The sequence below is a fragment of the Delphinus delphis genome, chromosome 1, assembly GCF_949987515.2.
Source record: "Delphinus delphis chromosome 1, mDelDel1.2, whole genome shotgun sequence".
Taxonomy (NCBI): Eukaryota; Metazoa; Chordata; class Mammalia; order Artiodactyla; family Delphinidae; genus Delphinus; species Delphinus delphis.
The window spans coordinates 1,005,611-1,018,619 of NC_082683.1; the positions used below are offsets into that span (position 1 = coordinate 1,005,611).

Genomic DNA, 13,009 nt, shown 5'->3' on the forward strand with positions numbered 1-13,009 from the left:
GGATGGCTTGGTCGCCCTGAACACCGGTGTTGGGTGCTGGCCGGGCCCCTGATGTACACGGAGGACGCCTTCCGGTCCTCACAGCTCCTGTCCTGGGGAGCAGAAGACCTTTCTTTTCGTAAGCGTTTCTCTTTACAAAAATCAGGAACCTGGTCCTTCGCTGGATCTCTCGCACGTGCCGGCCCCGCCGTCCCTCGGAGCCTTTGTGGGAGTGAATCCGCCACTCGGGGCTCCAGCGCTGGGTCAGGGTGCGTCCGTCAGCCGCTCCTCGAGGGAGGCGCCCCTTTCCCCTCCCCACCCCCGGCGGCTGCTCCATGGCGCCCGTGGCCACTCTCCTGTCCACGGCGCCTAGCGTCCTGACCTTCAGCCGCTGTGTCCTCACGGGCACAGCTCAGATGTCCATCTTGGCCACCAGGGAAGGTGTCCGGCAGGTGGGCTCCTGCAGGTGTCGCCGAGCCTCGGGACGTGTGTCTGCCCCGCCGCTTTGCACACAGCGCGTCACACTGGGGGGACCTCGCGCCTCTTCTCCCTGCCGTGTATGAGGCTCAGGGAAACGAACCGCATGCTGGCCCCGGTCCCCAGCTTCCTCTCCGCGGGAGGCCCCACCGGTGCTGCCGGGCCACGGCGCTGGCACGTGCTCCAGATAGCTGTGGCCACAGCTGATGGTCGGTCCCCCCAAGAGACATCCCCACAGCACGTGTCCAGAGGCGGCAGTGTGGGGTGGCAAGCCTGGCCCTGGTCACTCTGTCTTCCCGTGGCCATACGCTGGGGCTGGCCCCACCTCGTCCACACAGCCAGCCACGCCCGGGCCCTGTGTCCCTGCTCCATTGCCCAGGGAGGGGCAACCTGGCCTCAGAGGGAAGCCCCTCTCTGCAGCCTGATTGGGTGGTTTCAGTCACGTGACGGCCCTGGACCCATGACATCCCTGGGGTCACCCTTCTGGGATTGCTTTAGACCCAGATGGTCAGCTCCGCGCCAGCAATGCCAAGGCTTGGGGGCCACGTCGGGACCGTGTGCGGAAGGCAGGCTTCTGTGGGCGCTGGGCCGCTGAGAGGACCAAACTACCGCTGTGCCCACGTGGCTGGCTTCCTGCCAGGGTGGCTCTGAGACCCTTCCCAGGTCTGCACTGTAGCCTCTCAGCGGTGAACCACCTCTCAGAGCAGCGGATTTTAAGTTGCGTCTTCTGCTGGGACACATCAGAGTGAGGGGCAGGAAGCCACGAGGGAAAGGGCCCTGGAGGGGGCGACCCCACCGGCACTGCTGTATCCTGCTCACTGCTGCTCCGCCCCCAGCATGACCCGCAGAGCCACAGGAGGACACGGCTCTGGGGACAGTGCCCGGTCCCTCCTGAGACACAGCGACCATCTGGTGTGCGTAGCAGTGGGCTGCCGCGTCCACGGTCGGGTGACACCAGCCACTGGGAAATGCAGGCGAGCTGTGTGGCTCCGTGGGCTTCCTGGGACTGTTTGTCCACACTGGCCACCGTCCCTCAGGACCCCCAGCCTGTGCGGCCACCAGGCATCTCAGCAGCACCAGATACGTGGCCCATGGCCAGGCCAGCGTCCCATGTAAACCCCAGACTCCTGCTTCTAGATGGTCACGTGCAGCCTGCAGTAGGAGCCTCCTGGTGGGATGTGTGGTTGGTGAGGACGGGGGCCTGAGTGAGTGCGCTGCACGCTGGACACGGGCCCCGCCCTCCTGAGCATGGACCCCAGGGGACGCCACTCGCCCGGAGGGAGCTGGGCCTGGGGGCAGCAGCGCGCGCTCTGCTGAGGACCCCACCCCCAGCCTGAGGGACGAGGGCCCCTCACCAGCTCCCTGGCCTTGCCTCGGGCTGGTCACCAACCCGGAACCACCAGGAAGGCTCTCGGCTGACCCACATGCCCCGTCGCCGGAGCGCTCCCGCCACAGTTTCGAGGTGCTCTAGGGCTGTCCGGGGGTTGTGCTGGGCTGGTCACCTGGGCGGTGGGTCTGTGTCCAGCAAACAGTCAGAGAGGCTTCCAGTAGCATCGTGATCTGCCCTGAAAATTCGGAGCACCCCATGCTCCCCCCAAAATCTGGGGGCTGCCTGGTTTGTTTCAAGGTCTGTTGCTCTAAGCTCCTTTTTTAAAGTGTATTTTCTTCGCCTTGTCAGAGCCCTCAAGATGCCCCATTGCCATAGAAACTGAGCTCATTACAGTTCCCCGCAGCCGTCCTAATTATAGAATTCCAAAGACAAGCGGAGAGCTGCTTTGAGGGTGTCGTTCAGGCTGAGAAGGTATAGGAGCGGCTGAGCAGACGGGGCCACGAGGGCCCACTGTCGTTCCCGCTCTATGTCCGTCCAGAGCACAGGCGCCGTGGAGGCGACCGGACACCTCAAGGTGCCCCGCAGGCTCTGACTTCGAGCAGCTCTGACTCCGAAGTCGAGCCTCCTGACCCGCCAGGATTCCGGGTGGAGCAGCTGCGGGGTCAGCCGGAGCCGCCCCCCAGGGCCCGCTTCCCATGGAGGCCTGGCCAGCCCACCCGGCTGAGCTTCCGGACCGTTTACCACTGAGATCAGCCGAATGGGAAGGTGGACACTCAGGGCCCGCGGTGGGTGCAGCGGGCGGTGGGACGGGTCATCCCCAGAGCGCCCGCCCCGGGATGCGCTCTGCACATGCGTGTTCCCTGAGAACGTGTGTCCTTTTCTTTTTCACACTGTGTCGGAGCAATTCTAACCGAGGGGAGACTGCAGGCAGGTTACACAGGAGCTCTCTGAACTGTCTTTGCAACTTTCTGTACATCTGAAATCACTTCAGAACAAAAACTCTGTTTAAAAAAATATATATTTTTTTAAATGCAGGATGCCCTGCTGTCCCTTGTGGTTCCTTGTGAGTCACCTGGGCACTGCTTTCCAGGTGGCAACATGGGTGTGGATTGGAGACCACAGGGGCTCCCCCGCCTCTGCCGGAAGTGAGGCCAGGGTGTGGAGCCGGGCTGTGCACTGCCAGGGTCTCTGACGGCACCTTCCTGTCTCTGCCTGGGGTGGGGAGTGATGGAAAGTCCACCTGAGAGTTCATGTGAGTCAGTTCTCCAGACGAGAATAAACAGGACGTGTGTGTAGAGAGAGTGTTCACTGTGAGGGATTCGTTCACATGTCATGGAGGCTGCAGGCTGGGTGCAGGAAGAGCCACTGCCGTAGTTCAGGTCCGAAGTCCATCTGCTGCAGGACTTCCTCTCGCTGGGGGACGTCAGCCTTGGGGTCTCTTCAGGCCTTCGCCTGATCGGACGAGGCCCACCCTCATTGGTTTAAACGTTCATTTCATCCAGAAACACCCTCACAGAAACATCCAGAATAATGTTTGACCACAGATCTGGGCACCGTGGCCCAACGCAGCTAACACATGAAAGTAACCACCACATTCCCCTCCTTGCCAAGAGGCATCTCCGGAAACCATGCTCAGTCTCTAGTTAAAGACAACAGCACGGTCACACCTCTGCCCGACATTGCACGGCGGTCCTGTGTGCGCAGGACATGCACTGACCCTTCCCCCAGGAGGGCTGGTCGTCGGGAGGGGCCTAGAGGATGTGGCCTCCTCCTGCCTGCTCACCACTTTACTCCCTAGTTCCCCTCCCTTAACTTGCACATCTGCAACTTCTGTGGCCTGGGAGCCGTGTCACGTCAGCGCCGTGGCTATCTGAGGCAGCCCTGCCGGTCGGCGCTCTGCCGTGGGTGTGAAGCGCACGTCCACAGGCGCTGCTCCCCGCTGGTCAGGGTGCGAGCCGGTGGGGGCGTGGATGTGGGCCCCTGCGGCGGGGTCGCATGCAGCGGCCGGGGCCTTTCTGTGCAGACTCAGAGCTCTGTGTTTCTATTAAAATCTGAAGCTAGTTTATAAGCATGTCGTCGTTGCTGCCTCGGGCCCCTCCCTCTGTGTTTCTACAGTTCTGATCGTACGTCGTTCACTGCGGCACTCGAGGCACTTCAAGAGCATGGGACTCACGTGTGTTATAAAACACAACGGAGCGGACACGCGTGCCCTTAGCAGCCGACCCGCCCAGCGCAGACCCACTGCTTCTGGTCTTCCACTGGCCAGAAGGATTTCATCTCACACCTGCGCATCCTGAAACGACACACTGTCCGTTTTGCTTATTTTTTAGTTTGGTAACAAGGGCGTCATTTCACAGAGCCCGCTTTATGGACGTCAGTACGTCGCTTCATATTGATTTCTTATTTGGTTTGATTTTGGAAGATGCGTCTGGGCTGCTGAGCACAGCTCAAGTCAGGTTACGGCCGACGGGTCCTCCTGAACGGCCACGCCCGCAGGTCACTTGTCCTCTTGCCGATGGGCCTGGGCGTCCGCAAACACCCTTTGCCGGCTGCGAGCCCACGTGTGAGGTCCCTCGGGCCTTGGTCTCGGAGCAGTGCAATTGCTGGGTCCCGGGGAAGCACGCGTCCTCTCGACAGTCAGTTTTGGCCCCGGTTTCGCCCGTGTCTCGGAGGACAGGCGACTTCCGATTGCTCTGGTCCTTGATGGTATTTGCCGTTGCGGAGGCTTGTCTTTCGTTGACGCTTCTGCTGCTCTTTCCTCGCCGATCTGTGGAAGCACCTCCCGCATCCCGAATCGTTAACCTGTCTCTTGGTGCGGCTGATGATGGAGACGGTTTGTCTGCCTCTCGGGCGGCCTCCTCCCCTCACGGTACTCAGGTGTGTTCCTCTCCTCTTCGGGCCGGTGCTTTTTTGTCGCTTTGCCTCTCGTGGTTGGTCCTTATCTTTTGAGGCCGCAGCTTTGTGTGGAGTGAGGCAGGCGTCCGGTCTGCGTGGGCTGCCCTCACGATACCTGGATGGGGGCGGAGACCACAGGAGCTCACTTCCCAGGGTCTGGAGGCTGGACGGCTGAGGCCCAGGTGCCAACAGGGTCGGTGCCTGGTGAGGACACTTGGCTCGCTCGCCGCCTCCCCGGTGTCCTCCCGCCCTGGAGACCGAGCTCGAGTGTCTCCTCTTCTTGCGAGGATGCTAATCCCGTCGGGGGCCCTACGCTCTGACCACTAACCTCCATTGCTTCCTTAGGGGCCCCACCTCCAAATACAGTCACATGGGGGCTGGGGGTAGGGCTTCCACGTGTGATCTGGGAGGGCACGTAGCAGCAGGGCTCCAGGCTTCTCTCTGTGGACGGCGGGACATCGCCCGCCTTCCTTCAGTCCTGCTCCGTGCCCAGGGGTCAGCAGGGCTCCATCCTGTCCCCTCGCTGAGCTTTCCGGCCTGCTGGGGGCTCCCTGGCGCCCTTGGCCTCTGCTAGGACGTCCTTGAGTCTCTCATTTCGGGTGGCTTTGCTCAGATTTGAAGGGTGTCCGTGCCACCGCGTCCCCGGCTGAGAGCCCGGCTCCCTCTGTGTCTGTGTCACTCGGTGCCTCATGCCTCCGTCTGCGGGGACAGCCGGGGGGTGTGTGCGCCACACGCGGGGACGTTAGCGGGAACCTGCCGGGGGCCAGGCTTCCCCCAAATCAGGCCGGGAGGGCCGCACCCTGTCACCCGGGCAGGGGTCCTGGGGCGTCACCAGGGACCCCTCGGAGCCCAGGGCAGATGGGCTGGGGGGTGAGGACGCTCCCTCTGGCCGGCCCTGTTCTGTCTGGGTGTCGGCTTCTCAGTTTCCCACTTCGTCTCCCATGTAACGGGAGAGAAGCCGGTTTTGCAGTCACTGTGACCTGGTTTCGGCAGGTTCCAGCCAGAGCTGTAATTTGCTTGTTTTAAAAACATTCTGTTACGGTTTCCACGTCAGTATATTCCTGGCACTTCCCTGACTTCTCATGAAAGTCGCCTTCACTACAGAGCTTTGTAAAGGCACAAAGCTTCCCGTTGTGTCCTGAGTATTTTGTTTTCACATACTTTCAAAATGTTTTGAAGGAGCAAAGTTGGAAACGTTTTTGAGGAAGAATAAAACCAACGGTTCTGGTTATACGTTCAGCTCCGCGTTTTTAACGAGCAGCCCCCTTCCTCAGGAGTTTGAATTATCGAATGCAGGTTGTGAAAGCGACGGTTTGGGTAACTTTCAATTCAACATTAGTGTCCGGTTGGTTTGGCTTTACTTCTGTCCCTAGATTTGCTCTTCAAACGGGAGCCCGGGACGGAGGGGGCGGGATGGTGCTGGCTGGACGGATGCCCGTCTCGGGCTGACCGTGGACTCCCCGGCGGCCAGGGTCCCTCTGAGGACGGTTGGGCGTGCACGTCCAGGGGGCCCTCGGCCTGTCGGAGCCTGTCCCTGTGTGGAGAGGGGCCTGGTTTTCACGCCCGGAGGGAAGGGGGTGGAAAGGAAACACGTGGGAGGCCACACGGGCCCCGATGTCTTCACAGCCTGACCCTCCGCGGAGGGCAGCTCTCGCGGCATATCCAGGGGCATCGAGGGGAGGTCGACCCCGGGATTGTGTGAGGAGTGGCTGTGGGGACGCAGGCGTGTCAGCTCGGCGGGTGGCCTGTCCCCACCGCACCGCACCGCACGTGGCGGAGCTGGGCTTGTGGGCCACTAGGCTGTTTCTTTACCCCTTTCTGCTGTTCTTTCCAGAATCCATCTACCGCCGTGGAGCCAGAAGATGGCGGAAGCTGTACCGCGCCAACGGCCACCTCTTCCAAGCCAAGCGCTTTAACAGGGTGAGTTGCTGTCGAGGCCGCCGAGATGCCCCCACTCCCCCCCACCCAGAGGAGGTGCCGGGCTCTGCCCTGCGCACAGGCGAGGCCTCGAGCCGCTTCCACAGCCGCTGCCCCTGGATGACAACGAGCCCTTTACGAGGCTCCCTGAGCCCGGGAAGGTGCCAGCTCAGTGCCAGCTCGGGCCTTTCTGATGAACTCGGCCTGTGTGTCCCTGTTACGGGATCCCCTGTCCAGGCGCTGTGGCTCCGTGGTCCCGCCTGCCTGCGTGCATTCAGAAGGGACGCAGATTTGTCCCGTTACCGGGATGCGTGTGTTACCCCACAGTGTCCCCGTTGGTCCCAGGGGTGTCCTGCGAAGCCCAGAGCCCGAGACAGCCCTCCAGCCCCCGGCCCGCGGGCCCCGCGGGCCCCGCTGCCCGGCCCGCTCCGAAGGCGCTTTAGCCGAGCATCTGGTGTTGCTCCTCGTGCTGCCCTGTGTCCTGCGGAAACCATGGGGCTCGCGAGGCTGTGTAGCCGTCCCGCTAGCAGGTGGGTGGGGAGGCACCTGCAGGTGTCCCCATGGCCGGCGACCACGCGCCCCAGGGCTGCCGGCACAAAGCACCACAAACTGGATGCTTCGCCGTCCGTTCTCTCGCCGTCTGGAGCGCAAGCCAAGGTGGGGCGGGGCCGCTCGCCTCCCGCCGCTCTAGGAGGGTCCTTCTTCCTGTGTAGCTTCTGGGGTTGCTGGCGGTCCTCGGAGCTCCTGGGCTGGGAGCTCAGCCCTCCAGCCTCTGCCGCCTGCTCTCTGTCTCTGCTCCCCAAGGACGCCCATCACGATTAGGACCCAGTCTGACCTCATTTTAGCTTAACTAACTGCACCTACAAAGATACTTTTCCACCTAAGGTTCTGGGTGGACCTGAGTCTGGGGGGACACCACGGAGTCCAGTACAGCAGCCGAGCGCCCGCTGACCTGGGGACCCCCGCACGCGCTGAGCGCTCTGCCCCCCCGCCCCCCCCCCACGTGGCGCGCCCCCTCCGTGCCCCTCACAGCCCCGTGTGTGCCACCTCCCGCCGGGCACAGCACTCTGCCCTGAAGGTTGTGCCCGCACCTGGCACACGGGAGGCGCACACGACACAGTGGGTTATCGTTTACTGTAATGGATGACTGGGGAAGAGGCAGCGGGGGAGCCCTGGGCGCCATGTTGGGTGTAAAGAAGGGACGCGGCGTGTCTGTCGGGAATGAGAAGGGCCCCGGGAGCCTTGGCAACATTGGGAGGGCACGGGGTCCTCGGGACATCGATGCTGTGGGGAGGTCGGGCGTCGCCGAGTGCTGGCAGAGGGCTGGGGTGCGGGAGTGATGGGCCTGGCCGACGGGTGTGGACGTGAGACTTTGCAGTGAACCACCCAGACGGACCGGGTGAAGCCTGGAGAAATGGGAACGTCCAGCCCCGTGACGCGAGGCCCCCACTGCCCACCCTCCCGTGTTTATTTAAAAAACGGACGACCAGCCAGCTTGTGGCCGGTGGCTTCTCTTCCTGTGCATCTGGGCACCGGCTTGGTTCTGCCAGAGAGGGTCTCAGGCGGACGGGATGGGCCACCCTTCAGGACATCAGAGAACTGCTTCCCTTCGTGACAAATTGACTCACGGGCCCAGGACGAAACCCACCCACCCGGCAAGGCCGCCGGAGGGGCCTGGCCGCTGCCTCCCTGCAGGTTCTCCGAGGAAAACCCATTTCTCTGATGGCAGGGTGAAGAGCCTGGCACTCCTCCTGCCGCACCCTCCCCAAGCTCTGTGGGCAAAGGCTTCTCCTCAAGGAGGAGGGGAACTCAGCGGCGGGGGGGGCGGTACCCACTCCAGCCCCGTCCCCACCCGCTCTCCCCGAGCGCCAAGCGGCTTTTCACAGACACCAGGCCGAGGAGGGAGCCGACCCCGAGACCCCCGACAACTCTTAACCAGCCCCGCCATTCACAGATGGGGAGGCGGGCGTGTCGCCGTTTGTCACCAGGCACAGTTCCCACCAGGGTCCTTGGGCTGCACGTCTGAGGCCGCACCATCCACCAGTGTTCATTACGGGGCCGCGAGGCCACTCCGCGTGTCTCAGGAGCTCCACGCCTGGCTCTGCGGGCTCAGCCAGATTCCCAGGGACAAGCGCATAAAGGAGGCCACTGCCCTCCTTTGCTGGTGACCCAGGGATGGAGGCAAGGGCTGTCGGCCTCACTGGTGACCCGGGGACGGAGGCAAGGGCTGTCGGCTTCACTGGTGACCCGGGGATGGAGGCAAGGGCTGTCGGCCTCACTGGTGACCCAGGGACGGAGGCAAGGGCTGTCGGCTTCACTGGTGACCCAGGGACGGAGGCAAGGGCTGTCGGCCTCACTGGTGACCCGGGGACGGAGGCAAGGGCTCTCGGCCTCACTGGTGACCCAGGGACGGAGGCAAGGGCTGTCGGCCTCACTGGTGACCCGGGGACGGAGGCAAGGGCTGTCGGCCTCACTGGTGACCCAGGGACGGAGGCAAGGGCTGTCGGCCTCACTGGCCCGAGCTCCCTGCCTGGAGCTGTCTCTGCACTGGACACAACTGAGCTTCTCGAGCAGAGAGGAAGGCTCCGATGGGGACTCATGGGGGCGCGGGGGCAGCGTCCAGCCCACAACGGGAGGCCCTGAGGCCCTCAGCCCCGGGGCCGTTGGTCTGAGCAGCTGGAACAGGGCTGAGGCAGCGAGCAGGTATTTCAGGCTTTGTGGGCCGTGCAGCCTCTGTCACGACAGCCGGGCCCTGATTCGGCCATTGCTGTTGCCGTGTGAAAGCAGCCCCGGACGCCGGTGACTGAAGCCTGAGCGAGGAGCCGCCTCGGCAGCGTGTAAGGGGCTTAAAATACTCGCAGCCATTAGTCTACTAAGTCACGTGATCTTTCTGAGACGTGAAGCTTGGGTGTTAAGTTTTATTTATTATCATTATTGGGTTTTTTTGGCCGCAGCTCGCGGGATCTTAGTTCCCCGACCAGGGATTGAACCCGGGCCGTGGCAGCGAGAGCGCCAAGTCAACCACGGGCCGCCAGGGAGCCCCTAAGTTTTAATATTTAGTGGCGCGTTTCTTGAAACGTTGATAATTCAAATCTAGTTTTGAAATAAAGAGCCTTTGGCAACATTGTGGCTGCCCCTCCTGGGGGGATGCCTGCACGTGGCCTCGGTGCGACTGACGGGTGCTGGAACCCGGCAAACTCAGCTGCCCTTGATCCCCCGTTGTCCTGGCCTGGACCCTGGCGAGGGTGGCTCTGTAGGAAGAGGGATCTTGGTTAATTCGCGAAGATACCGGGTGGCTGTGGGTTTGCCCCTAACGTGATGCAGGCATTGTTCGATGGTGTTCTGGAGAAAGCAAAACACATTTAGCACATGGTATAAAAGGACGTGGATTTTTGTAATGGTTCCATGAACGGTGAGCGGTCCTCAGAGATGCCGCCCCTTCCCTGAACCCCGAGTTTACTCACCAGCGCTCACCCTCCTCGGGCAGAGGTGCCAAGGCTGGCGTTAAACTGGATTGGCCCGAGTCGGAGGCCTGGGGGGTGGCGCTCTGTCCAGCCCCCTGTCTGGCCCTTGCTGCCGCATCTCAGGCCGTTCCCAAAGGGAGTCCCACAGCCCGTGTTGGCCTCCTCGTGGGAGGGATGGTTCCGGCAACGTGGGGGACTTGGGTACATCCTTCTCTTTCCTGTTACCGAAGTTGAAAGCAGGGGGGCGCGCGGGCGCACGCGTGTGGACTTGTCTTCAGCAAACCTTTATTGGGCACCCACTGTGTGCCGGGCACTGTCCCAGGTGCTGACCACGTGGCCGTGACTGAGACGTATGCGCTCTGTGTATGGGGAGGGGGCTCCTTCCTGGTGGGAGATCGGCTTCTCGGTGCCCGCTGGCCGCCAGCAGCCCGTCCTGCGCCTCAGGCCCGCACCTCATGAGGGTTCGCTCTGTTTCCTAAATGAGCTGCATTGCGCGGCTGGTACCGTGTATCCTTTCTGTTCTCCAGGAGTAATTTGAGACTCTCTCAAAAGAAAGAAATTTGTTAAAAAAAAAAAAAAGGCAAAAGAGGGTAAAACGCGAAAACAAGTTATGGCTGGAAAAAAACTAAGTGGGGAACCTGTCGACGTGCGGACACCACGGAACTGCGAAGATGACTTTGGACGCCGAGTGGTGGGCGGGTGACCAGACTTCTGCACACGCTCACCTCCACGCACTTTGTGACATTCCAAAAACTTCTCCAAACAAGCCAAAAATGATCATGAATTTCAGGTGTTTAGAACCAAGAAGAATAAAAATTGACCATTTAAAATCTTTTAAAACGCTGAGAAAAATGCCAAGATAATTGCATGGAGCCCCAGAGCAGCTCAGAATCCTGACACGTCCTGACACCAGGCAGGGTCGCTTCTGTGGTCGTCGTGTAGGTGGGTGTTTGGACGAGGGTCAGGCAGCCGGCTCTCCCACCCGCTTCTCACCTGGGTCCCTCCACCCACAGGGGGCCCCTCGGCTGTTCTGAGCGCAGCCTGGTAGGAGCTACGACTCCCACTCCAGGCCCTGCGAGCAGGGGGGGCGCTGCCCGTGGAGGGGTCTCCTCACCCCTGCCTGCCGGGGCCTCCCCTTTTCCCTCACAAGGAGCAGAGCCCCAGTGCCCTCCTTGGGGCCCTCGGTTCCCCCAACCTTGGGACGGAGCTGCCGAGCCTGGGCGGGGGCCTGGTCCCGGTTGGATGAGGCGACGGGGCCACCTCCCGCCCCAGCTGCGCGTCGTGACGGTGCAGCATGTCCGCGGCGCGGCGGGGCCCCCGGGGGCACCGGGCCCGGCTGACAGCGGCTGTTCTCGTCCCGTGCAGAGAGCGTACTGTGGCCAGTGCAGTGAAAGGATATGGGGCCTCGCCAGGCAGGGCTACAGGTGCATCAACTGCAAACTGCTGGTCCATAAGCGCTGCCACGTCCTCGTCCCGCTGAGCTGCGACAGGCATATGGTGAGTGGGGGCCGGCACAGCCTGGGCGGGTGTCCACACTGCCCCAGGGGCCCTCGGCCTCCTTCTGTCCAGGCGGGGCCTGACATCGTCCCTGCCACCCGCGAGAGAGAGGAGGGGGCTCCCGTGGGCTGCAGGGTGACGGCCCAGGTCCGCGGTCCGGGTCGGGCCCTCTTCCTGAGCCCTGGGAGCCCCCGGCACTCTTGGGGGCTGCAGGGTCCACCTAGGGAGCCTCCTCGATTGTGACGTCAGCCGTGGAACCCGGAGCTGGGGCCTGACTGCAGCCACGCGTGATGGGGGCTGGGGGCGGGAGAGAGGAGTCAGCGTCACTGTGTAAATACACGCGCTTTTAAAGCACCTGCCGGGAAGCTCGCGGCCCGAGGGGCTGAGCGGTCACCTCGGCCTGTGGACTCACAGGTGGCTTCAGTGCTCGTCCTCCCGTGTTCAGTGCGATGATGTAACAGTTGAGTGATACGTGTGTTACAGTGTGTGTTACATAACAGGTGACTTACAAGTCTCCGGAAGCTCCGTCGTGGCGCCCGCCGGGTCACTGTGTTGCCGTCTCTCTGCAGGATTCTGTCATGCCTTCCCAGGAGCCTGCAGTGGACGACAAGAGTGACGACGTGGACCTTCCTTCTGAGGAGACGGATGGAAGTAGGGGCTGCTCGCCCCGCCCCCCGGGAACACCCGCCCGCCTCCCCTTCCCCCGGGGCACCCTTTTAGATCCTCTCCTCTCACCAGGGGCCAGTACCTGGGAGCATGTCCCGTGCTCGCTGCAGGACTGGGGAGGGCTCTCAGGGCCCCCTCGTCCGGTCAGAAGTGGGCGGGGCGGCCTTCCCTGGGCGCCCACGTCTCTGTGTGCTGCTGCCTGGGGAGCCTGGGGCGGGGTTGCCCTCTGTGCCGACTTCGGACGTTCTAAGAGGCACGTAGCGCAGCGGCCACCATGGATACCCATGTCTGTGGAAAGGCCTGCAGTGCGCACGGCAGGCTACTGTGTAGTTCTTGAGTTTTAGTGGATTTTTTTTCTTCTTTCTTTCTTTCTTTCTCTCTTTTTTTTTTGGTTGGGGAGAGAGTTTTTTTAATGCTAAGAAGCATTCAGAGAGTGACTCTGAATACCTGTTGGACTGATGGCCCAGCTCTGAGCTTCTGCAGTTCTGTGCACCGTTACAAGGGTGTGCAAGGGCCCTAGCCCTCGTTTGATAAATGAGTTCCATCCCCTGGGATGACAGGAGGCCACGGAGCATAAAACCCTTAGCACAGCACCTCATGTAAAGGAGACCCGTAACAAGTACCCGTCCACCAGCCAGCCATCTGCGTACCATGAGAACAAAGACCGGAAGGCTAGACACCAGAATCTTACGATCCGTCACTTCAGAAGAATCACTAGGGAAACTTGTCACAGAGGCAGGTTCCCAGCCCCAGAGGTTCAGAGTCAGCAGGTCTGGGTGGGGCC

General features: G+C 62.0%; 1 protein-coding gene across 2 annotated transcripts in view; it reads left to right on the plus strand.

Annotated features, from left to right (window-relative positions):
* Positions 1 to 13,009, plus strand: part of PRKCZ (protein kinase C zeta) — a 96,794-nt gene that overhangs the window by 60,027 nt on the left and 23,758 nt on the right. For both annotated transcript variants that reach the window (XM_060013120.1, XM_060013128.1), the window contains 3 exons: positions 6,516 to 6,601; positions 11,428 to 11,559; positions 12,129 to 12,210. In XM_060013120.1, coding sequence (XP_059869103.1) covers positions 6,516 to 6,601; positions 11,428 to 11,559; positions 12,129 to 12,210 — 300 coding nt within the window. The remainder of the gene's footprint in view (positions 1 to 6,515; positions 6,602 to 11,427; positions 11,560 to 12,128; positions 12,211 to 13,009) is intronic.